Source organism: Thunnus thynnus, chromosome 10, assembly GCF_963924715.1.
Source record: "Thunnus thynnus chromosome 10, fThuThy2.1, whole genome shotgun sequence".
In the NCBI taxonomy this organism is placed as follows: domain Eukaryota; kingdom Metazoa; phylum Chordata; class Actinopteri; order Scombriformes; family Scombridae; genus Thunnus; species Thunnus thynnus.
Window position 1 is genome coordinate 13,930,083 of NC_089526.1, and position 23,323 is coordinate 13,953,405.

The 23,323-nt window shown below is 43.1% G+C and overlaps 2 protein-coding genes across 6 annotated transcripts in view; one reads left to right on the forward strand and one right to left on the reverse strand.

Annotated features, from left to right (window-relative positions):
- Nucleotides 1-9: 9 nt before the first annotated feature.
- On the reverse strand, nucleotides 10-10,437 carry wnt4b (wingless-type MMTV integration site family, member 4b). Its single transcript, XM_067601166.1, has 10 exons — nucleotides 10,317-10,437; nucleotides 7,738-7,822; nucleotides 3,242-3,494; nucleotides 2,701-2,854; nucleotides 2,500-2,584; nucleotides 2,256-2,387; nucleotides 1,605-1,747; nucleotides 1,385-1,525; nucleotides 1,081-1,243; nucleotides 10-972 (listed from the first exon to the last, which is right to left on the reverse strand). Exons 3-10 carry the CDS (start codon nucleotides 3,328-3,330, stop codon nucleotides 803-805), a joined length of 1,077 nt encoding a protein of 358 aa, XP_067457267.1. The 5' UTR covers nucleotides 3,331-3,494; nucleotides 7,738-7,822; nucleotides 10,317-10,437; the 3' UTR covers nucleotides 10-802.
- chd4b (chromodomain helicase DNA binding protein 4b) overlaps nucleotides 9,151-23,323 on the forward strand; it is a 20,995-nt gene continuing 6,822 nt past the window's right edge. The window contains exons 1-29 of one of the 5 annotated variants that reach the window (XM_067601159.1): nucleotides 9,151-9,459; nucleotides 9,759-9,968; nucleotides 10,433-10,557; nucleotides 11,832-12,086; nucleotides 12,200-12,315; nucleotides 12,417-12,516; nucleotides 12,639-12,843; nucleotides 13,040-13,161; nucleotides 13,291-13,414; nucleotides 13,576-13,748; nucleotides 14,370-14,615; nucleotides 14,899-15,102; nucleotides 15,252-15,463; nucleotides 15,863-15,994; nucleotides 16,092-16,191; nucleotides 16,344-16,535; nucleotides 16,941-17,141; nucleotides 17,396-17,533; nucleotides 17,729-17,850; nucleotides 17,959-18,132; nucleotides 18,353-18,494; nucleotides 18,642-18,891; nucleotides 19,002-19,126; nucleotides 19,227-19,319; nucleotides 19,440-19,581; nucleotides 19,863-20,032; nucleotides 20,329-20,518; nucleotides 22,111-22,197; nucleotides 23,225-23,316. In XM_067601159.1, coding sequence (XP_067457260.1) covers nucleotides 9,905-9,968; nucleotides 10,433-10,557; nucleotides 11,832-12,086; nucleotides 12,200-12,315; nucleotides 12,417-12,516; nucleotides 12,639-12,843; nucleotides 13,040-13,161; nucleotides 13,291-13,414; nucleotides 13,576-13,748; nucleotides 14,370-14,615; nucleotides 14,899-15,102; nucleotides 15,252-15,463; nucleotides 15,863-15,994; nucleotides 16,092-16,191; nucleotides 16,344-16,535; nucleotides 16,941-17,141; nucleotides 17,396-17,533; nucleotides 17,729-17,850; nucleotides 17,959-18,132; nucleotides 18,353-18,494; nucleotides 18,642-18,891; nucleotides 19,002-19,126; nucleotides 19,227-19,319; nucleotides 19,440-19,581; nucleotides 19,863-20,032; nucleotides 20,329-20,518; nucleotides 22,111-22,197; nucleotides 23,225-23,316 — 4,296 coding nt within the window. In that variant the 5' untranslated portion in view covers nucleotides 9,151-9,459; nucleotides 9,759-9,904. The remainder of the gene's footprint in view (nucleotides 9,460-9,758; nucleotides 9,969-10,432; nucleotides 10,558-11,831; nucleotides 12,087-12,199; nucleotides 12,316-12,416; nucleotides 12,517-12,638; nucleotides 12,844-13,039; nucleotides 13,162-13,290; nucleotides 13,415-13,575; nucleotides 13,749-14,369; nucleotides 14,616-14,898; nucleotides 15,103-15,251; nucleotides 15,464-15,862; nucleotides 15,995-16,091; nucleotides 16,192-16,343; nucleotides 16,536-16,940; nucleotides 17,142-17,395; nucleotides 17,534-17,728; nucleotides 17,851-17,958; nucleotides 18,133-18,352; nucleotides 18,495-18,641; nucleotides 18,892-19,001; nucleotides 19,127-19,226; nucleotides 19,320-19,439; nucleotides 19,582-19,862; nucleotides 20,033-20,328; nucleotides 20,519-22,110; nucleotides 22,198-23,224; nucleotides 23,317-23,323) is intronic. The other 4 variants (XM_067601155.1, XM_067601157.1, XM_067601156.1 and 1 more) reach the window with 4 other exon arrangements.

Here is a 23,323-nt window from a genome sequence, read left to right on the forward strand (position 1 = left end):
TGCTGCTGGTATTTTTGGATAAAACTACTGTATTTATTAGATTTCATGAGCAGACCTAGAAAAAAACACTGCATGTGCAGGAACTTATAGAAGAAGATTCACATGAGGGTGAGGGGACAAAACACGAGACAGACACTGATGTAAGTAAGTAGGAGTTATTCTTGCTGATTAAAACATCTGCTGGAGGCTGAAGTGAAGCAAAGACTCAGATATACAAATAAATAAACCAGAATAGAAGATGAAGACATAAATACAGTAAATGCTGTAAATGCAGTAAATGAGACTTGCTAGCCTATGACACAACTCAAATAGCTCGCATTAAATAAAAACAGTGCTGCAATGTTCCCGTTAGTTCTGGTTAAGTTCAGCTTTATAAGCTTTGTCAGTTAAGTGTGAATTTAACTGTTGACTGTTTTGTGTTTATGCATACAAATGGAGTATTATATCAGTTTAAAAGTAGTAAAAATGATTTCTGTTTGTACTTTTATGGACTATTGATGCTCTGTCATTGATCTTATGTTTACATGAGCTCCAATCTCGGAACCCATCGGCTTCATATGCATGTGCTCTAACTTTGCAGCTTTTACAACAGACTGCTCAAACTTAGACTAGCCTCACTGCTCCAATGTGAATGTGAGTTAAATTGTGGCCGAATTTGGCCAGATAATTTAGTGCTAGATGTGTAAATTAAATACTGTCCTTCTCTGCGCTGTGCTTATCCCGTCTTGTGTTCAGAAGTGTCTGTCTGGTGGTTTGTTTGAGTCTTTCTGCTCAGTTGTTTGGTGCTTGTTTTGGGGCCCTCTTACACTCTGCAGGTGTGAATAGTGACTGTGTTCTTGCACTGCTGGCAGCGGACCGAGCAGCACCAGGAAAACTTGCAGGAGCAGCGCTGCACCACCTCAGCTCGGCCCGCTCTGTACCCCGGCCCGCAGCACACCAGCTCACAGCCATCTGGTGCCAGCCGAGAGGTTCCTGGGGTGTATTGAAGACAGTAATATTATTTTCTAAATTTTAATAGATTTGATCGGTAAGTTCGATTATCTGGATTGTTTTCCCGTGAGATGGTCGTACTGATCTTACCATTACATCTCCTACCAGCAGTCCCAGGGATACCGTTGTCAGGGTCGAGATGACAGAAATCTGGGGAGGGCGCAAGGTACACAAGGTCTCTGGCAGCAGGGGGTTTGACTTGGGGGTCACGGGGTAGCAGGGCTGTCCTGGATCCTATACGAGTCAGGCGGACCTAAGAGAGGAATGATGGCGGAAGAGCTACTCAGATTGGTGTTTTCAAGGTTTCAGAGGAGTCTGTAGAGTTTCTGTTAAAACATCTGCTTCAATTCACATGACTTGTTTGCTGAAACAAGCAGGAGGTGTGTTCGCATACCTCTGTTGCTCCGTCAAAGCGTTCCTTGAGCACAGCGCCAACGCGCCTGAATGGAGGCATGACCTTCCAGCAAGTCCTCAATTCACAGGAGCCAGAGACGCCATGACACTTACACTCCACCTGCATGTTGTGAAGGATAGCCTGAGGATAGAAGGACAGTAAATGTAAGAGGAGCAGATTGCACAGATTAGAGACGTGGTCAAAGTATGCTACCACTAACCTTCCGTCCAGCCTCGTTGTTGTGGAGATTCATAAGCGGTCGCCCTGCTGACAGCCCTTTGGCTCGTTCTGGTTCATCCACAAATGTTTGGGAGAAAGCCACACCATAGGACAGGTTGTCACTGCACCCTGACCACTGGAAACCTGTGGTAGACAGAGAGACAGAGAGGTTGACCAAGACTGCCTGAATTATTACAGCCTTGGAAAAAATGTTCCTTTGAAGCTGAAAAAGGGATGAATATTAAAGGTTAAATCCACACTAGAGCTGGAAGGCAGAATGCAGCTGCTACACTGCTGTTTGTGAGTTCAAGCTTTCATGCATATTACACTTGTGGTCACAATCCAGTAAGTAATGTTACAGCTCAGGTGTTCTGTCTGTGACATCAGTTCTAGGGATGAGGCCAAAAGTGCTTCATACCTGAATATTTCAAGAGGCTGATGGCAGTGTTGTAGCAGTTTTATGCCCTGTGTGACTCACTATGGATCTACCCGTTTGCATTTTCATGCGACAGAATCCGGGAGAGACTAAATGCTGTTGTCAGGCCTGCATAAGACATTTAGTCTCTCCCACCTGAGGGGCTGATTGGTTAGGTTTAGGCATGGGGAGTGAGATGGTTAAAGTTAGAGCAAAAATATCAGAATCCAGGCTCACCCTCGGGGCTGACCCCCCTGACCTTCCTGTCACAGCCACACCTCTCCAGCTCCCCGCGGGTGCAGGCTCGGGTCACAGCCACTGCCACGGCTGCTGAGGACAAAGCATGCACAAAGGCCGCCTCACGAGTGCCTGAATTAAAAAAAAAAAGAGCATGATACAGGAAAGTGCGTATGAGAGTTGCTCAGTGTTTGGATTCATCAGCAGATAATGCTCCATGACATCATTTCAATAATGAGCGTACCTTGGTTCATGACTCTGCCGAATACATTGATCCCACGTGGGGTGGTGGAACAGTTCCAGCGGCGATTCCTGAACTGGTGCTGGCACTGGGTTGGACAGTAACATGCATAACAATGAGAGAGAGGGCTCTTATGTAAAATGTATCAGCTCCAACACACACTGATAAACTGATAACCTGAGACTTTAAGCTCTTTGACCATACCTCTTCTATGACCATCTCGGCAGCCTTGCGTACGGACTCCATGACCTCCCCCCGCGCCCTGCACACCCCCACCTGTCCTGGGGTCAGCCCCCTCAGCCGCGCACATGGGGCAGCACCGGACACAGGCCTGGAGCGAGGTAGCCTCGCCAGGGAGCTGGGATTCAAAGGTGGGGATAAGTGGTAAGCAGGTTTAGTGGGGACATAAAGGGGAGATGCATAATTAAGTAGGGAGGGGGGGGGTGAAAGAAGAAGAGCACATGAAGGAGCACATAGGAGAGAAAAAGAGGGTACAAAAAGGGTGAAGAGGTAACAACTTGGCAGAGTTTTAGAGAGGTCGGAAACAAGGGGACGACCAGGCGAAGAAGACAGAGAAGGCACAGTGAAGGCGGAGGGAAAGAAAAGGAAAAGGTCACCAGGAGAGAGACAAAGAAAGAGAGGGGAGCAACTGAAAGAGATTTAGAGACATGTCACCATCTTTTAAAAGTTATAGCATGACAAACAAACTCCCTCTTTCTCTTCCTCCCTTGCACGCTAGACTTACAGCCAGTTGGTTGCCATGGTGGGGTGGGTTGCCCATAGCAACAGGAGGAGGAGTGGTGCTGTGAGATTGACAGTGGAGACAGTTGGCATCAGACTGTCTGTCTGTCTGTCCGTCTCCGTGCGTCAGGCTGGGTCCTTGGACAGCACGCTGCCCGTCTCCGCAGTTGATGTGCTCAGTCCGTCTTCTGTCTGTCTGTTTGCTGCAGTGTTGGTTTATGTTGCTGGTGCGGAGTCTGGGGTTGATCCCCTCATATCTGTTGAAATGACAAGTTAACAGGTCAGTGACAAATACAGTGCAAGAAAAGTTGATCCTCTATATTTTAAAAAGTTTCCCTCCACTCAAAAATATATTTTTCTTCTTGTTCCTACAGTAGGATGTTTGAGCTTCACTGTGCAGAATGATGTATGTGCAGAGTTTGACACTAGAAGCCTGTTTTTATGTTCATCTGCTGAAAAGTGGAAATTTTCTCTGTGCTCTTTAAAAATCCAATTTCAAGGAGTGGTCCTACAAGCATGATTTGTGACATCACAACTAGTTTAGAAGCCAATTCTGGTCCAATATTCAACTTACACAAGTGTGATGTGGAAACTTGAAGCCTCCAGTGCACAAACACTGATAAAAGACTTTCAAGTGAAGTGGGAGACATCTTGTGTTCAGCAGTTAAACTTCTTAAATGAACAATATTTGCATATTTATAGATTCTGGATTTTTAATGAGGGAGAAAGAGGAGATGTCTTTTCAAGGATTTTAACAAGATAATTGAACTTTTTTGTGAGCATTTTTTTTTTATCAGACACAAATTATTATTCAAAGTAGAGTATTTTATATTCATCTTAAAACATATCTGGAGGGGATCTTTAATAACTATCCTGTAAACAAGAATTTTCTGAATAGAGGTAGATGTGATTATGGTCTTTAGAAGTTGCAAATACAAGACTTTCCACACACTATTTTTCACATAAACAAGCTGACCTGATGCTGTAAAAAGGACAATAAATCAAATGTGTTAGTTTCTTACCAGTTATCGTATCTTAGTCTTATCAGTTCTTACCAATTCATAGTCCTGTGAAATCCAGTTATCCCTCTTTTTGATATTGTGCTGATCAAACTGAATTTTACTCCAAATTTTAATCAACAAAGTTGTTCATCAGTTTCTTCTGTAGCGCTGTCAAGTTTCCAATATTGTGCTGACAGCAAAAGCATGCTCATACAGGAATGCTTTACAAACTGCAAGTAAACCTCATCCTTCAGAGACAAAAATAAGTCCACGTGTCCAATTTCATTGAACAAAACAGTAAAATCTAATCTGAAAAAACAAAACTTAACATCCCAAAATGCTATTAAGAGTCAGTTTTTGTTTTTTTTTTTTATAGAAAAGAGGACAGGAGCATCGTGTCAGCAGGTACTCAGATCCGTCCGAGGAAAACAAATGTGTCCATTCAATGTTGAAACAGCAGGAATGAGTGAGAGCAGTGAGATGGGAGTGATGGGTTATAAAGGAGGTAGAGAGCGAGGGTGGGAGAGAGGACAGGCGTGATCCGGGGTGTGGAGTGATGCAGAGAGAGGGGAGGGGGCTTTGAGAAGGATAATAGTTAAGTATTAAGAGTGTAAGAAAGCCCTCTATTGTGTTTGTTTGGCATCAGACCTGAAATATGAGGTCTTCTAAATGATTATCACAAATAGATGTGTGTGTGTTTTTTTATCCATGCATGTGTGTTAGCATGTGAGCCCTGGAGTGCATTTGCTGCCGAGTAACACTTAATGAGGACTCAAACAGAACCCTCGTTTCTCCTTTTGCAGAAATATTCACCAGGAATATTGATCGATGGGATGTCCCGCAAAACCGTCAGAAACTATGACACAGCATTTCTGTGTCCACGTATATATGTACAGTATATGCATGTGAGAAAGTGTCTTACCTAATGTTTAATTTTCCCAAACTTTGTTGCTCATTTTACGAGTTTCCCTCCTCCCCCTTCTCTATCTCCCCACCACCACTCCATCCCCCCCCACACACACACACACACACACACACACACACTTGCCCTCTCGTTCTCCCTCTCTCCCACTCCCCATATTGTCTTAGAAGAAGGGGTGACATTTAGACAAGGGGAAGAAAACACACTGCCGACAAATATTGGAACTGAGGCAAATAAATCACGAGATAGGAGGGAAAGGAGGGCATAAGGAGAGAGTAGACGGCTGTAGGAGGAGAAACGAGTGTTACACTGGGGTTAGGAAAAAGCTGTAAAGAATAACGAAACAGGTTTTTGTGATATTCATATGAAAAAAAAGAATGTTATAATGAGACTGGAAGGGAACCTAAAACGTTTAATAATTTATATTTATGGAGCATTGCGGAATAGACAGAATGGGACATAATTTGTTCTATAATTAGTTTTTATTTATTATAAATTATTTGCACTGTGTGATTTTAATTAAAAGTTTTTTTTTTAATTTTTATATTCACAGTTTATGAGGTAGTTTTCCCTCCTTTTGTCTCTTTTTGTTTGTTCAGCTATGATGTAACATTACAGAGAATCTCTTGCACTTCCAGGAAAAGGATGTGAACGAGAAGATTGACACTGGAAATTTTAATACAATATATTATTTATATGTAGGAGGGCATTTGCAGCTCTACCTTTATTTATTTTTTGTTTGAATGGTACAAGACTTTTTTTTTTTATTCCATGGGGGATACAAGAGTACATTTGTAAGGTTTTAACATATAACTTTAATTTAATTTCAATCTTTTACTCCCTGCCCCAAGCTTTATAATGTTTTTATCCATGTTTTTATTTTATTAGTATCAGTGCTTTGTGGGTTAGGGTGGAAGTGCTGTAATTTCCATAATTTTATGGATAAATTAAACGATCCTTGAACCGTGAAGACTTTTTAAAAAAAATCTTAAGCACCAATAAAGTGAAAATGGCTTTGAGCTACGGCCTTGTCACACCTGATGGAACTTATTTACTGCTCTTAAGGGCTCGTTTGTTGAATCAGATGAGTCAGTTTGGCATCGGAACCAAACATTTGCAGACTCTGTTGCGGTCCCTGTCCAGGGATCTGGTGGCCCATGTACGTGAACCCTCTGACACCCAGTTGTTCCTGAGTAAATGGTCACCCCATCCAACCACCTCTCTCTCTCTCTCACACACACACACTTTCCTCTGTCTATATCTGCAAAGACAGCTTTCTTGTAGGCCCCCTTCCCTCCTTTTTCTTGTCCTCCTCATGTCGTATTCCTCCTTTGTGTCCCCTGTTTCTCCAAGTGACGTCTTCCGCTGTCTCCCACAGCAACGCCATGGTGATGAGCTGGCCACTGTCATGTCCGGCGCCTCTGTTATGCTCATCCCTTCACCCCTCTCTCGTAAATAACTTGCCCTCCTTTTTTTATCTTTATCTTTCCCCCGTTTTGTGGACATTTTATCATGCTGAAATGGCCCGGTGCTGATTGACTGTAGCCAGGTTGCAGAGCCTAAAGAGATGCTTGTTAAAGCTTCAGCATGACATATAAGTAGAGATGACTTGCATTCCCTCGGTTATAGTGGGAGGCAGCAGACTTTGAGAGACTCTGAACTGATCTTACTTTGTCCACTGATGCTCGCTACAGGATGGATGATTGGCCTCATTCAGAGATGGTCGCCTCAGGGTGACTGGACTTCATGACCCTCGATCCACCCCACCCAAAGTCATTATGAGACAGAAATGTGACCCACCAACCCTTCATTTGCTTTGTTCTTCACTTGAGGGCTACCTGCCTCGGCGATCCGAGCGACAGCGGAAAACAATCATACCAGGCAGGAACATGACTGGCTGTGCATGAGCACGCTCGCACTGCTCAGGCATCTGTGCCAACAAAGAGCCGCATGCACTGCTATGTATGAGTGTGTGTGTGCGGAGTGTGTGCATGAATATTATGGGATGGCGGCGGTGTTGTCAGGCAGGGAAAGTGGGGGTGGAGGAGTGGGCGGTGAGCTGTGTGCACATGGGGGGGATGGGGGGGCAGAGGGAATGGACGACCCATGAATATTATGGAATCATGGAGTCGGGGGGGGGGGGGGGGGGGGTTGCAGTGCGTGAGAGGTGGAAAGATAGCTGTGCATATGGGATAGAGAGAGCAGGAGGAGGTGTCGGTGACGGTGTTGCACGTGAGCGCACGTGCACGCGCATACATGCATGTGTAAGGGGCATTCAAGCGATAGTAACAGACAACGGCCAGACATAGGCCTTTGTTGCTATGCGATCTGCATGTACTGTACAGCAGCGGGGGGAATATTGCAGAGTGGCCGTCGTAGCAGAGGAAGCAGCAGAAGGCCTCTGGGCGTACATTTCAACCCTCAACGCTGCTCTCTTCTTTTAACATATCCACACACACACACACACACACACCGACATGCAGAACAAACCATCTTCATTATGGCTGAAATTTATGCTGTTGGTGAGCGATGAATGGGCAGTAATTAATGCAGTTGATGTATGAAATATTTAATTACCTTTTCATGATCCATCAAAGCATCTTTGGCCTTCAGGGAGTGAAGAACAGAACTATCGGTCAAAAGACAATAACTGCAGAAAACCCTGCAGAACAGTGAATAAATTAATAGAGTTGCTGCTGTTAACTATTTTATTATTATAAATGAACACATATACAGCTCTTTATAAACTAGGAAACCCATTTCAAATGCAGAAAACCCAACCAAAAGGTAATAAACTGTAATTCCAGTAGAGCAAGCCACAATGTATCAATAATAATAATAAGAAGTGTGTGCGCCGCGTCATTATATTCACATGTGGCCTTCAAGTGCTCCTTCTAGGCTTTTATTTGAGTTCAGACATTTCAAATAAGACTTGTTGCACATTCAACTGCCTTTTACTTTAAAATACTTTTTTAAAAAATGAACCCTGTTGAGCCAAAGCATCATTTGGCAGCCACTTAAATTATATAAAAAAAAAAGATTTCAATGAAGAAATGAAGCACCATAGAGCCACGATGTTCTGCAGCACCAGAACCAAGCGGAGAACTATTACGTTATGAATGTTTCAGTGAATTTATTTGACACTTTGTGCACTATTATATATGTTACTTTTATGTCTGGACCACTAAATCTTATTTACTGTACTTTAAACAGAACTTGAAGGCAGCATTTTCTTTATGTCTTTATGAATCAATCTTGGCCCGTTTTAAGAGAAACTTACTCTGATTTGACTTGCGTCCCTGCACATCATCGTCATGTAATATAATGCACACCTGGCCATCACACCTCGTGTAGTTGCACACCTGTTGGCCAGTGTTTCACTACGAAGGAGTCGCTTGTGAACGGTCACTATCACAGACAGTCGTGGGACAGATGTGGTGCAACCCGGCTGTTATAACACCACTGTGACTACTGAGCAGGGTTGTGAGCGTCCTGCTTGACCTGCACACACCTGAGTGTGTGATCAGGCAGGAACAAAAGTGAAGGGTCTTTGACTTTTCTGATTGGTCAAGCTCATTCCCAGGTGGATGCACAGTGAATATTATGGTCTGTCACCAGTGGACTTCAGCTCCCCTGGAGACCATGTGACTGTATTTTTTTTTTTATTCTTTCTTGTCTTTTTAGGAGTAGTATATTATGGGATGTATGCTGCTGCTGCTGCTTGGAGTATTATGGTCTGTCGTGGCGAGCGGGAGGGGGTGTCACCGTGACAACGGGGTTGCTAAGGGGGCTGGGACTACTCGTGGAAAAGGGGAAGGGAGTGTGCATGCAATGAGCCTGGTGCGTGCATGTCTAGTAGTGGTAGTGTACGTGTGAGTGTGCGCGCGCGCGCGTGCGTGGTGGAGGGGGTGGGGGCAGGCTGAGTATTATGGTCTGTCCGTTGCGAGGTAACTATGCAGAGTCCTGTTTGAGTGTGGGAGGGGGGGGATTATTATGGGATGTCTGCCCCCTTTGTGTGTTTGTGAGGATGTTAGCTAAGCGCTGCCTCTGAGGTTGGGGGAGACGGAGCAACGTGTTTTGGGTCATTGACGGCTCATTTTTTTTTTTTTTAATTTCGCTGATCATTGGCTCAGCCGGGCTTAATGAATGAACACTGAATGACAACAACAGCCGCACAAACAGCCTGACGCGTGTTAAATCTTGCACCGAGAGAGAGAGCACACCTCGACCCGGGACTACAAACACACACACACGCACACACACACACACAGAGAGACGCACACAAAACACACACTAACAGTAAGTTTCTACTGTGTGAAGGTACTATTTCAATGCTTAAACTTTTCATGGATGTATTGATTTAACTCGACAGCGCTCACACTTGAAATAATTACGGGTGCCACACTTTTCCTTCATTCACTCTTGTTTAGAAGAATATCTGCAAATTAGAAGCGGAGCATGTCAACGCATAGATAATCTAGTTATCCAACTTGTTTGAGTGCGCAGGTGCTCGTTTAGTTGTGTAAATAATGAGAAATGGTTACGGTTTAGCTGCCAACCAGTGCCATGTATTATTTATTTATTTTTATTTTTTTCAGTACCCTCCACCCCCTCCCTTCCTGGACACCCCCGGTCCACTCTCCAACAGTCCCACGTCATTTTCCCTCCTCCCTTGCCGACCGAGGAGCAAGGTTTAGGAGGGATTAATTCGACCAGCAAGGAGTAAAATTAAAACGCTGGGAAAATGTCGGGCAGCGAGGATGAGAGGGAAGACTTTGGAGCAGCGGAAGAGCACTCACTTCTTCACGGTAAGCTCTCCTTTCTTTTTTTCTCTTCCTCCCCCTCTGAGGAAAGGTCCATCTCTCTGACTTGAGCTCGCCTTCAACGCGAAGCTAACGTTAGCTTAAAAGCTAGCCAGGAGTTATCGGCTCGGGCCGCGCGTCACTCGCCATGATAGATTAGTTTAAGCTAACTTGGCGAGCAAAGTGTTGACAGTTTTCTTTCTGATTTTGTATCCGTGTTATTACAGAAACACAACGCCTGCTCTCTTGAGTGCTGACAGCAGCTGTCAAAGTTTCAAAGACAAGTTTCAACCTGTGCTGTTGTGGCATTCGCGGTGCGTGTTATGCGTGAACGAACATTTTGCCAAGTCGTACCAGTGCGCGGTCCCCTCCTCTCTGTCTCCTTTCTGTCTCTCCGGCCTGCAGCAGCCCTCCTCTGTCCGCGGTGTGTACACTGTATTCTTAACTTAATGAAAGCATGTCACCGGCAGACGACAACGAGCCGGAGGATGCTGTGTCGGACGTAGACGAGGTACCCAAGTCGAAGAAGAAGAAGAAAGCCAAAAAAAGCAGCCGGGAGAGCAGGAGCAGCAAGAGGCAGCGACCCATCAGAGAGGTTAGTTTGCTGTCCTCTGCAAGGGCTGCCAAACTTTTCATGGTAGCTACTCCAAATTAAACAGTTAAGGCTGGGACTCAGGGAACCCCACTTTAATGAGTTTTTTTTTTATCAGATGCCAGCTGTCAACTCATCAGATGGAGTGACATGTTCCAGATATTGATTTATTGCCTACTTATGGGACACAAACAAGTACAAAGTACCCTGTGCTCCATGTTAGGGTCCCACTGATGTAGTGGACATGCAAGAAATATCCCAAAGTAAAGAATTTTTTTTAATTAACAGGTTTATTACCACATTGGTTTCCACATAGAGAAATTTGCCTTGACGTTGTGGTACATAACAATCAAAAAATAGAACATAAGAGAAAATACAAGTACCACAAAAGACAGTTGATATAAATATATAAATATAGGAAACAGTAAAAATATATTCCAAGTGAAAAGAGATGTTGAATTTTAACCTGTTAAGCCTTGGTGACATTATTTTCAGGATCACTTACACTCATTCTGTTTTTTTGGTTGTAAAATTTAAAGATTTGCCTTTTTAAATGAGACCAGGGTTATGACTGTAATCAAAAGGGTTCATTATTTTTGGGTTTGTGCACATAAATGGGGTGCCTGTATATTGTAGGTTACAAGATATTGACTGAAATTTTGCAGTCAAATACTGAGCTAATACACAAGTCCTGTCATGTATTGGGGTATAATTCACAGCGGGCAGTCAGGCAAAACTGCTCTGAAAATGATGCATTCATCGTAATTGATGTGGAAATAGGATGTAATTAATGTAAAAGGTAAAAATAAAAGAGAGAAACAGGTACCCTGAAATCAGAGACTGCTGACTAATGATGATATTTTCACTATCAGTTAATCTGCCCATTATTTTCTGACTCATAATCAATCAGTTCAAAATTGAGAATAATACCCTGTTTCATTTCCTAGAGACCAAGGTGACACTTAAAATTCCTTGTTTTGTCTGACCAGCAGTCAAAACCTCTAAGATGATCAATTTCCAATGATATAAAATAGAGAAATGGCGCAAATCTTCATATTTGAGAAGCAGGAATTTTGAAAATGTTTTGTATCTTTGCTTGTAAAAACAATTGAAGCTAAGTCATGGATGACAGTGCAGAGTGTGTGACTTCCCATACAAACATCATCACTAGAAATAAAAAAAAAATGGCACTTAAATTTATCACATATAATATTTAGATGTGTATATAAAGCACCACTGTCTTCAGGTAATTAGCAGAGTGACTCTGTGTCTTGCAGGAGTTGCCAGTAAGCTCCCCAGAGCACCTGATTGGAGTGGAACCAGCAGAGAGGGATGCAGATGAGGGAGGTGTGCGGTCAGAGAGTGAAGGAAGTGATTATGCCCCAGGGAGGAAAAAGAAAAAGCGCTCAAGCTCTACCAAAGACAAGAAGAAAGGAGGTGCAGCAGCAGAGAAAGGAGGCTCATCCAGCTCAAAGAGCAAACGTAAAGATCCAGAACCGGAAGATGATGAAGATGATGATGATGACTGCCAGGTAAATATTAATTCAGATTTAAGTGCAGAGTGATTAGTTAATTCCTGCAGAGCTAACATGTCAAAGTAACCTCCCCCCGGCTGTTCTTTTCAACTCCTCTCTTCCCGCTGCAGCCGAAAAGCTCCACCCAGCTGCTGGAGGCCTGGGGCATGAAAGACATTGACCATGTCTTTACTCAGGAAGACTACAGCTCCCTCACCAACTACAAGGCTTTCAGCCAGTTTGTCAGGTGAGGAAACCCCTTTGATATGAAGACTTGATATTATTGTGTTTTTGTATGTAGGTAACTATACATAAATGCAACATTCATTGTAAATCTTATGTCCTTAGGCCATTAATTGCAGCTAAGAACCCCAAAATTGCTGTGTCGAAAATGATGACTTTGATGATGGCTAAGTGGAGAGAATTCAGCACAAACAACCCGCTTAAGGTACTGCAGTTTTTGAACATGGTTGCAAATCTGACTTATAATGAAGGAAAGCTGTTGCTGTGCTCTTGTGTGTTTGACAGTACAGAGCAGAGTTTCTGATTCTGTGCTTTGTCCCTCTGTAGGGTTGTGCAACTGCCAATGCAGCCCTGGCAGCTGCCAATGTGGCTGCAGCTGTGGAGAACATGGTGGTGGCCGGGACAGACGGAGGGGCAGACACCAGTGCTGCCACTTCATCTGCACCTGCTCCTGCCGCTGCTCCGACACCTGCTGCCCCCCCAGCGGCCCCAGCACCTCCACTACGCAAGGCCAAGACCAAAGAGGGCAAAGGTAAAGCAGGATAAATGTGGACCATGACAATTAGGCATGAATTAAAATATGGTTTGCTATTTATGAACAGTGTAAGAACAAAATAGATTCATAATTTTCTTATTTCCATTTTTAAATTAGAATCTACTTTTATTTATCTAGCTTTACCTTTTAAATAATTTTTCCTGCATGAATTTTCATCTCTGTGTCTTCTCAGGTCCCAATGCTCGTAGAAAGTCGAAGCCTGCAAGTAAGCCTCCACCGAAGGCCAAACCCAAGAAGGTAGCTCCACTCAAGATCAAACTTGGAGGCCTCAACAGCAAGAGAAAGCGCTCCTCTGTAAGATATTATTTGCTACTTCATTATTTTGTTTTCTAGTCCTTTGCTTGTCAAATGCTCAAAATCAGAATATTGATGATGTACTCTAATGTAGCAGGACGTCTCATTTTCTCCTTCTGTCACTATCAGAGCGATGAGGATGAGCCAGATGTTGACAGTGACTTTGACGATGGGAGTTTCTCTGTGTCAGATGGCTCTAACCGCAGCAACCGCAACAAGAAGAAACCCAAGAGTGCAAAGAAAAAGAAGAAAGGTTGGCATGGAGATATTACCAGAATAAAAAGTCTCTTCTGTTATCAGACAACAGTCCAATGTTGGAGGATTTGCCTTGTTGAACATGATCAAAGTCAAGGCCAAATTGAAGGCTATTAAGCCTCACATGTCCAGTTCCCTGACTCTCATTTCCTCTTACAGTGGAGACAGAAGATGGCGACGGTTATGAGACAGACCACCAGGACTACTGCGAGGTGTGCCAGCAGGGAGGAGAGATCATTTTGTGCGACACCTGTCCCAGAGCTTATCACATGGTCTGTTTGGACCCTGACATGGAGAAGGCACCTGAGGGCAAGTGGAGCTGCCCACACTGTGTGAGTATTCTCGGCTCTCAGTGCTGTGCAGGGAAGACCATGAGGTTATATGTTAGAGAAGATGGGCCTGATTCCTGGAGTATGAACCAGCAGGAAAAAAATGACCCCCGTCTTTAAGAGTTGTTGTGTTGAAGTGTATTACCGGAAAGTTGCACTGACAAGACGGTTGGTTGTTGGGAAATGGACTTGATTAACGATAAATTTAACAGTATTTTGTGTTCTTCCTTTTTCTTTGTCCTCTGCTGACCCCCCACCCCCATCCCCACCCCCCCCACCCCTATTGCTCATGTTCCCGTCTATCCTCTCCTATTCCCCACCACATGTCTCACCCACCCCACCATCCCCCATTTCCTCTTCTTGTCCCTCCCCTCCCACTCCCTCCCTCCACTGTGGCTCTACACGCCAACGTGCACATTCACATGCACGCTGTGCACGCCCCGCCCCAACCCTGGCGCTCTTGAAACACCCCCCCGCCCCTCCCTTTTTCCTTTCACTCCTTTCTGCATACCTTCCCTGCCTGTCTGTCCCTGGCACCCACCCACCCCCACAACCCCCCCACCCCCCCACCACTCTCCTTCTCACACACGCACCACCTCCCTCTGCCTGTAATTGTGCCACCAGGAGAAGGAGGGGATCCAGTGGGAGGCCAGGGATGATCTCTCTGAGGCTGAAGGAGAAGACGAAGAAGACAGGAGGGATGAAGGGGTGGAGGAAGAAGACGACCACCACATTGAGTTCTGCCGAGTGTGTAAGGATGGAGGGGAGCTGCTTTGCTGTGACACCTGCCCCTCCTCCTACCACATCCACTGCCTCAACCCTCCTCTTCCTGAAATCCCCAATGGAGAATGGATCTGCCCCCGCTGCAAGGTGAGCGCTGTGCACTGATGCATATAAGTCTGCACGTGCATGTGCTCACGTGGGCGTGCGAGCTTGCAGATTCCATCTTGTGCACATTTTTACAGCCGATTGAGAGCCTTATTCACTGTCTGTGGATACAGTATTTTAAATAAACCATGTCAGTGTTTCAGTTTTCATTCTGCTGATTAACAAATGTTCTAAGAATTCACTGATTATTTTTAAAAACACAATTTCCCATCTTTTCATTGATAAGCATCCTGACATAAATGATCTCCTCTCCTCTTCCTGACAGTGTCCACCGATGAAAGGCAAAGTTCAGAAGGTTATAACATGGCGTTGGGGGAAGCCTCCAGCCCCTACACCTGTCCCCAGGCCTGCTGACCTGCCTGCTGATGCTCCTGATCCCCCACCGCTGGCGGGCCGAAGGGAGAGGGAGTTCTTTGTCAAATGGTGCAATATGTCCTACTGGCACTGCTCCTGGGTGCTGGAGCTACAGGTATGACACAAAGCCTAACAACTTTGCATCCACCCGTAGTTGAGATCATGGTGTATTTTGCTGCATGTGTGGGCCATTTTTCTGTGACACACATAAACCCAGTATTCTTCAGCCTACTGATTATCAACCTCTCTGTCACTGGTCCCCAGTTGGAGCTGAACTGCCAGGTGATGTTCCGTAACTACCAGAGGAAGACTGACATGGATGAACCTCCACCTGTGGATTTTGGAGGTGAGGGTGATGATGGCAAGAGCACCAAGAGGAAGAACAAGGATCCTCTTTTTATCCATATGGAGGAGGAGTTTTACCGCTATGGAGTCAAGATGGAGTGGCTGATGATACACCGCATCCTCAACCACAGGTAGACACATATACTCTCTTTTGAAATAGACTCTTTTATGAAAAGAAGCACACAGTGAATTTAATTTGCTCTGTAGGTGTGAAACCAACAGACTTAATCGGAATTTTAGTCTCAAACACATGCCAGTAATATCTATTGTGGTTTTGATACACTTTGCTATAGTTAGTGACTTAGAGGTTTTGTGTAAATATAGTTACTTGTCATGGGGGTGATGCTAGCAAGAAAGCAAAAAATTGCAATACAGTTTCATCACATTAAGAAATCAGGAAGAATGTCAAGTTGACAAATACAAAAAATTACACAAAAATGATTCCTTTACTACACAGTATTACACACACTACAGCACAGTAATACTGTTAAATATAACTCCATCTGTCCTGTATGATTGCATCATAACAGCGTTGACAAAAAGAACAACGTACATTACCTGATCAAATGGAGAGATCTGCCCTACGACCAGTCAACCTGGGAGAGCGAAGACATGGACGTCCCAGAGTTTGACACCTACAAACAGACCTACTGGAATCACAGGTACGCAGAGGCTTACAAAGTGTCAGATAATTATTCTCTTGTGTTATACATGACACTGAAAGGGTGTTTTATCTCCTAAACTGTTGTTTTCTTTCAGGGAGTTGATGATTGGGGATGAGGGAAGACCTGGTAAGAAGCTGAAGAAGCCAGTTAAAGTCAAGAAGGCTGAGCGGCCACCTGCTAATCCAGTTGTAGATGTAAGCAATCCAAAAAAAAAAAGAGAAAAACAACCGTTTCTTATTTCCAAATGCAGATTCTGCTATATAAATGATTAAATGAATGCTGTCAAGTGTATTTTGTGGGAGAATAAAAGACTGGAATTTATATTCTTCCTGGTTTCTTCTTCCAGCCCACCATCAAGTTTGATCGGCAGCCTGACTACCTGGACAGCACAGGAGGCACCCTGCATCCCTACCAGCTGGAGGGGTTGAACTGGCTGAGGTTTTCTTGGGCTCAGGCCACCGACACTATCCTGGCTGATGAGATGGGTCTAGGCAAGACTGTACAAACTGCTGTGTTCCTCTACTCATTGTACAAGGAGGTAAGGAAGTGTGTGTGTATATGAAAGTCTTTTAAGCATTTTTTGTCATTTGAATACTTGAAACAGTTTGTGCATTTATATAGCATAAGTTACAATGTGTTTTATCTATAATAATGCATGTATAAATGTTGAAATGTTTTATAAAAAACAGAATAAAGTATTTCTTATGGGTTCCCTTTTTCTGAAATTTAGTCCAGTCTGCCCTCCCCTTTCTATCAGTGTTAGTGGGTGGGGTTTCAGACATGTGACGCAGAGCAATTCTGTCCAAAAAAGGGGATGAGTTCTAAGTAAGGACCTCTATCCTAAAGGCAGGGCAAGACAAATGCATTTGTTTACATTCCTTGTCAAATTATACATTTAGGTGTCTTTACCGATTCATTTTGATTCCTCCTCTATTTTCCTCAGGGTCACTCCAAAGGTCCCTTCCTGGTTAGTGCTCCTCTGTCCACCATCATTAACTGGGAGAGAGAGTTTGAGATGTGGGCCCCTGATATGTACGTGGTGACCTATGTAGGGGACAAAGACAGCAGAGCTGTCATCAGAGAAAATGAGTTCTCCTTTGAAGGAAATGCCATCCGAGGCGGAAAAAAGGCTTCCAAAATGAAAGTAAGAAAGAAAAAAAAGTACAAGAGTGATGATACCAAGTGAAATATATTAAAAAATTCTAGTATGTGATGATTTTCCTGCATAATAGCATTTGCATATTACCATTTTTGTTATTACATGGGAGCATGTGAGTGTGTGACAGATTGTATTTATGTCATTAAAATATTAATTCTACCAATTTATACAAATGTTACAAAGTTTGTGGCACCATATTACGAGTTACACTAATGTCTCTCTTTCTCTGTACTTAACAGAAAGACTCGACAGTCAAATTCCATGTCCTGCTGACATCCTATGAGTTGATTACCATTGACCAGGCTGTGCTGGGCTCCATTGAATGGGCCTGTCTGGTTGTGGACGAGGCACACAGACTGAAGAACAACCAGTCCAAGGTAATCAGGAAGACCACTTTACATACATGTTTGTTCCTGTATTTCAAATAAAATTCTCATGTTGAAAAAGTGTTTGTTGATGTACCTGAGTCACTGCTGATGCCAAGTACTGTATATTATTGTGTCTAATTTTGTAATATTTTCATTATTGAGCTCAATGTCCACATTTCAATGTTTTTTCCTGCCTGCTGTTAGTTCTTCCGTGTGTTGAACAACTACCCGCTGCAACACAAGCTGCTGCTGACCGGCACTCCTCTTCAGAACAACCTGGAGGAGCTCTTCCACTTGCTTAACTTCTTGACCCCAGAGAGATTCAAGTCAGTAATCTTTTATGTGGCTAAAGCGCATGTGGCTGTATTTCAGATGCAATATAAAGAAACCCTCAGTGAACCCTATGTTCATTTATTTTTTCTGTTTCACTGCAGCAACCTGGAAGGGTTCCTGGAGGAGTTTGCGGACATCGCCAAAGAGGACCAGATCAAGAAGCTCCATGACATGCTGGGACCACACATGCTCAGGAGGCTGAAGGCTGACGTTTTCAAACACATGCCTTCAAAGACTGAGCTCATTGTTCGAGTGGAGCTTAGCCCCATGCAGAAGTAAGTGATAAGAGGAGATGATGCATAGCAGTAAAAATTCAGCAGTTTTAAAATTATACGCCCGTAAAAATTAAACTGCTTCATTTAATTTTAAGAAGTTCTACATGGTGTGGGATATAAAGTCTGAATTTTGCATGTGTTCTTTCTTTTTTCCTTTGTTGGTCTCTGGAGTTTCTTTTCTAATGATTTTTTTGTTTTTATTTTCCTTGTTGTAACCCAGGAAATACTACAAGTTCATCCTAACACGTAACTTTGAAGCTCTGAACACTCGCGGAGGAGGAAATCAAGTCTCTCTGCTCAATGTAGTGATGGACCTCAAAAAGTGCTGCAATCACCCTTACCTCTTTCCTGCAGCTGCTACAGTATGATCAAAGTCTTATCACAAAATTTTGTGGGAACAGCTTGTTTATATCGTGGGTGCATTTGGCATTGCCCTGAATTATGCCTTTTGGATGTGCTGAAACATGTTAAATGCAGTTAGTTTATCCAGATTTCTTCTCTGACTGCAGGAGGCACCTAAACTTCCAAATGGCATGTATGAGGGCACTGCCCTGACCAAGTCTTCAGGGAAGCTGATGCTGCTTCAGAAGATGATGAAGAAACTGAAAGAGGGAGGCCACAGGGTTCTAGTCTTCTCTCAGATGACCAAAATGCTTGACCTGCTTGAGGACTTCCTGGAAAATGAGGGATACAAATATGAGAGAATTGATGGAGGAGTCACAGGCAACTTGAGACAGGAGGCTATCGACCGTTTTAATGGTGAGACGTGTGCGCACACAGTTATTAGGTGTGTTTGTTTTGCCTCTCAGGACAGCTGCTAAGGCGTGCTTTCTGTGTTTTCATTTGAATTCTGTTCTTTATCCCAACAGCTCCTGGTGCTCCCCAGTTTGCTTTCCTCCTCTCTACCAGAGCTGGTGGTTTGGGCATTAATCTCGCCTCCGCTGACACTGTCATCATCTACGACTCAGACTGGAACCCCCACAATGACATCCAGGTATGCAAAACCCTACCTCCAACCCTTTACATCTATGTCAGTATGTTTATTTGGATGAAAGGAGATTATGCTGTTTGTTTCATGTGTGTGTGTGTCGTAGGCGTTCAGCAGAGCTCACCGTATTGGCCAGAACAGGAAGGTGATGATCTATCGCTTCGTTACAAAAGCCTCAGTGGAGGAGAGGATCACACAGGTCTGTGAAAAGAAACACTTCGACAAATTATACAGACCTCTTAAAATTGCACCGGCTAAATTATAATTTAGTGATCATGTGCTAACTGCTTGTTGGTCTTCTACTAATTGTCTTCACCAGGTGGCGAAGAAGAAGATGATGCTTACTCACCTGGTGGTGCGACCCGGTCTCGGTTCCAAGACAGGCTCCATGTCTAAGCAGGAGCTCGATGATATCCTAAAATTTGGAACTGAAGAGCTGTTCAAGGATGAGATTGGAGATGGTGAGTCCTCTTAAACCCACTACCAGATACATCTCATTTAAGATCCAGCATAAATTCTGTTTCCACATTTTTACGTTTTGCAATTTACAATCGGTAAAAGGTAGATTTAATAGTAGAGAAAGCCCCTCTAGGGTTAAATCGTGGTCTTGAGGTAAGGGGAGTCAAGTCTGGGGCTGACAATTCAGACTCACTGGTGTAGCATGGTCTGATCTGACAGATTAAACAATGAGTTAATATAGTTAATGCTTTCCACCTTTCCATTTGACCCATCCCGCCTTCAGGGGACAACAAGGAGGATGACAGCAGTGTGATCCACTACGATGACCACGCAATTGACCGTTTGCTAGACAGGAACCAGGACGCCACAGACGACACTGAGCTTCAGAGCATGAACGAATACCTCAGCTCCTTTAAAGTGGCCCAGTATGTGGTCAAAGATGAGGACGACGAGGTACAGTATCTGTGTGTGTCTGCGAAGTTTGTGCATATGTGGAAATTATGACCTAGTCGAGTTGTTTCGACCTACAGGAGATGTCTGAGATACATAAATAGGCGTTGTTTGCACTAGTTGGCATTTTAGCTTCATAACTAGACCTAGCTCGGACCTATATCTAACACGATTGTCTTTTTAGACCGTCGTTTTAGTTTGAATGGCATAAAAAGCTCTCAAATTATTAAATAGTGAAATCCCATGCTTTATGCAGCGCATTCCCGATATATTTTATAGAAATACGTTTTTGTTTTGAGGAGGAGGAGGTGGAGAGAGAGGTTATTAAGCAGGAGGAAAGTGTGGATCCTGACTACTGGGAGAAACTGCTTCGGCACCACTACGAGCAGCAGCAAGAGGATCTCGCTCGCAATTTGGGAAAAGGCAAAAGAACTCGAAAGCCGGTCAACTACAACGACGGCTCCCAGGAGGACCGAGGTATAAGACAGGGTACAGAACAATATATAATGCAACCTCTTCTTCTGTGTGTGCTGTGTAGTGCTGTTGGTGGACTTGTGTTTGTGTGGTGTTGGTGTGACTTGTAAGGAGTCGGGAGATACAGTGAGTGCATGGCATGAAACGTTTTATAATCATTTATCTTAGTTTAGACTAAGATAGACTTAGTTTAGCAATGTAGTTGTGTTGTTAGTGCGTTATTTAGATAAGAATATATTTATTTCTCAGGCCAAATATGTTTTAAAAGAAGGTATTTGAATAACGGGACCTGTCCCATGAAGAGGAATTGTAAAATTGCTTAAATACATTCTGTAGAATAAAACCTAGAATCCCCCCAAATCTGGACTGTAGACTCATGTAAGAACAGCTATTCAGGGTGTTACTCAGTTAACCAGCTTTATGAGACAGGCCGCTATAACATTAGCTCTTTTATTCAAGTCAATTGGGCTAAGAGAGGTCATTAACATTCAAACACAGTTGCACAGCAAAAAAACAAACCGAGAGTGTCTTAAATAATGAGTCTGGGTTCTCTTTCAAAAAAAAACAAACTCCGAAATAAGCATTTTAGTGGGAATAAAGAGGCCGGTGTTGATAGCATAATATAGGCGTTTGCTTAGCCTGTTGAACTGGGGCAGCGAAAGCATATATTAATGTTTCCCCTTCCTACAACAACCAGCTTTGACTTAAATACATTTGGAAGGAATCCATCAGGCTATTAACAAATTACTAAAGAGAATACAACTCGGTAGTTTCAGATTCATATTTAAAAGGCGATAATATTACAAATATTGTGCATATTTGCACCCCGTGTAAACTTATAGCAATAAACCAAAGCCTGTTAAATGTCAACAATGAAAACCTAAAAACATTCAATCCTCTTCAGTCCATTGGATACAAACTTATTTGTGCAAACTGAATACAAGATTACATAGACAGCAGCAGCAGCAGCAGTGTTTTGCATGCTTCTGGGACCTAATTAAAGTCTGAACTAAATTCAACAAACTTAATAAAAGATAATTGCCATACTGTAAATTAACTAAACAGATTCTTATTTAAAAGTCAAAAATATTCAGTTACTGACAATAATGAAATAACTTAAAAAAACTGTGTGTGTTGTGTGTGTTGAATGTTGTCATCTGATTTCATGCATGACAGTTTGAGCTTAAACAAGTTAGAATATGACAAGGAAGATAAGCTAAATAGTGTAATCATATCTGTTTATTGAATTAGTTCTGCTTTTTGTAGTATTTTGTTGTACAGTGAGTGTAGAATCAGCTCAACGATGTCTATTCTGCAGTTGAATTATTCACAATTTATTTTTATAAAAGTGGTGATCAGACTGGAGAATACACACAAATTAGAATATGCTTGATTCTGTCTCTACAAGAATCTTTTTTTCCTTTTATTGAGTTGATTTGTGAACAATTTAGTAATAATTTGGTTTGAAGCAGTTGTTCGTCCTTCCAGCTAGAACCCCGTCAGACAGCATCTTAATGGGGCTGTAGCTTAATGTGTCCAGGCAGTGAAAGGTTTGTCTTTTTTTATTTTCTCCGTCCTCAACATTTCTCTGTCAATGCTCCTTTTAGACTGGCAGGAGGATCAATCTGACAACCAGTCTGATTACTCGGTGGCCTCGGAGGAAGGTGACGAGGACTTTGACGAACGGTCTGAAGGTAAGGCTCATTGTTGTGATCGCCGCCGTTGAGAGAATGAAGATGCGTGCTTTGGTGCCAAGATGGAGTGTGAATGTCACTGCTTTGAAGCATTCACTTTTTAGATGTTCTATATGTTCATTAGTTGTAAAGAGTTGAAGAGTTGAGTTTATGAATTTACCCCAATAAAGCTTGAGACACGGAGGTAAGACGTTCCCGATTAGACTAATTACAGATTAGTAGGAATCTCAGGTCTCTTAAGTGCAACTTCTTTCATCCACTAACAATCTTCAAACCACCCCTGCAGATGCATATTCAGATTCAGATGACAGCTATGATATCCTCATCGACAACCTCAACAACAATCCCAAAAGTGCTTGTCGGTGCATCGTGTGCTCAGACCGTAGAAAGGCAAGAAAAGAAAGAAAGAGAAAGAAAATGGAAGAAAAGAGACGGAGAAAAGCAGAGAAACAGGGAAAGAAACTTAAACGGTTCCTCGGCCAGCTGAACTATCTACTCGCACTTTGAAGAGATTGTTTTGTTCTTATTTAGTTTGGTTTGAAAAGCACTGGTAGTTTGTTTACAAAAGCACTTTAACTATTGTGTTTGTTCATTTATGTTTATGATACAATTTCAGTTGAAAACATGTTGCATATTATTTATTTGCCATTTAATTTATGGCTAGTCTACAAAGATGTTATATGTTATTTTTATCTTTGTTTCATTTAATTACGGCTCTGTTACATTAATTTCATTAAATGAAGTTTACCACAACACTGCTTTCAGTTGTAAATGTTCTGGAAGCATTAAGCTTCAAGAAGAAGCATTTAATGTAGAAGTGCAGAGAGATTGTGAGGAGAGGCAGCTTCAGCAGGATCGACCGTGATGAGCCGTAAGTCACTGAGGAACTTTAGGAGGATAAAAGCACACATGTATCTAAATTCAGTTCGATTTTTTACTTTTCATTTTCATGGTTTCAGTGAACTCTGCGTTAGTTTGAATGAGAACTGCACTTCAGATGCACTAACTAATGACCCCTTCCTCTTAGCTAATGCACGCAGACCAAACCGTAAAGGGCTGAGGAACGACAGGGACAAACCTCTGCCTCCGCTGTTGGCCAGAGTGGGCGGGAACATTGAGGTGAGTC

Excerpts from the sequence above, each read along its gene's own strand:
- wnt4b (XM_067601166.1), bottom strand. The coding sequence starts at position 3,330 with ATGCCAACTGTCTCCACTGTCAATCTCACAGCACCACTCCTCCTCCTG. Across the intron at positions 1,748-2,255 it reads CAGGGGGGTCAGCCCCGAGG|GTTTCCAGTGGTCAGGGTGC; the intron begins GTGAGCCTGGAT and ends TGTCTACCACAG. Across the intron at positions 973-1,080 it reads TGCTGGTAGGAGATGTAATG|GAACCTCTCGGCTGGCACCA; the intron begins GTAAGATCAGTA and ends AATACACCCCAG.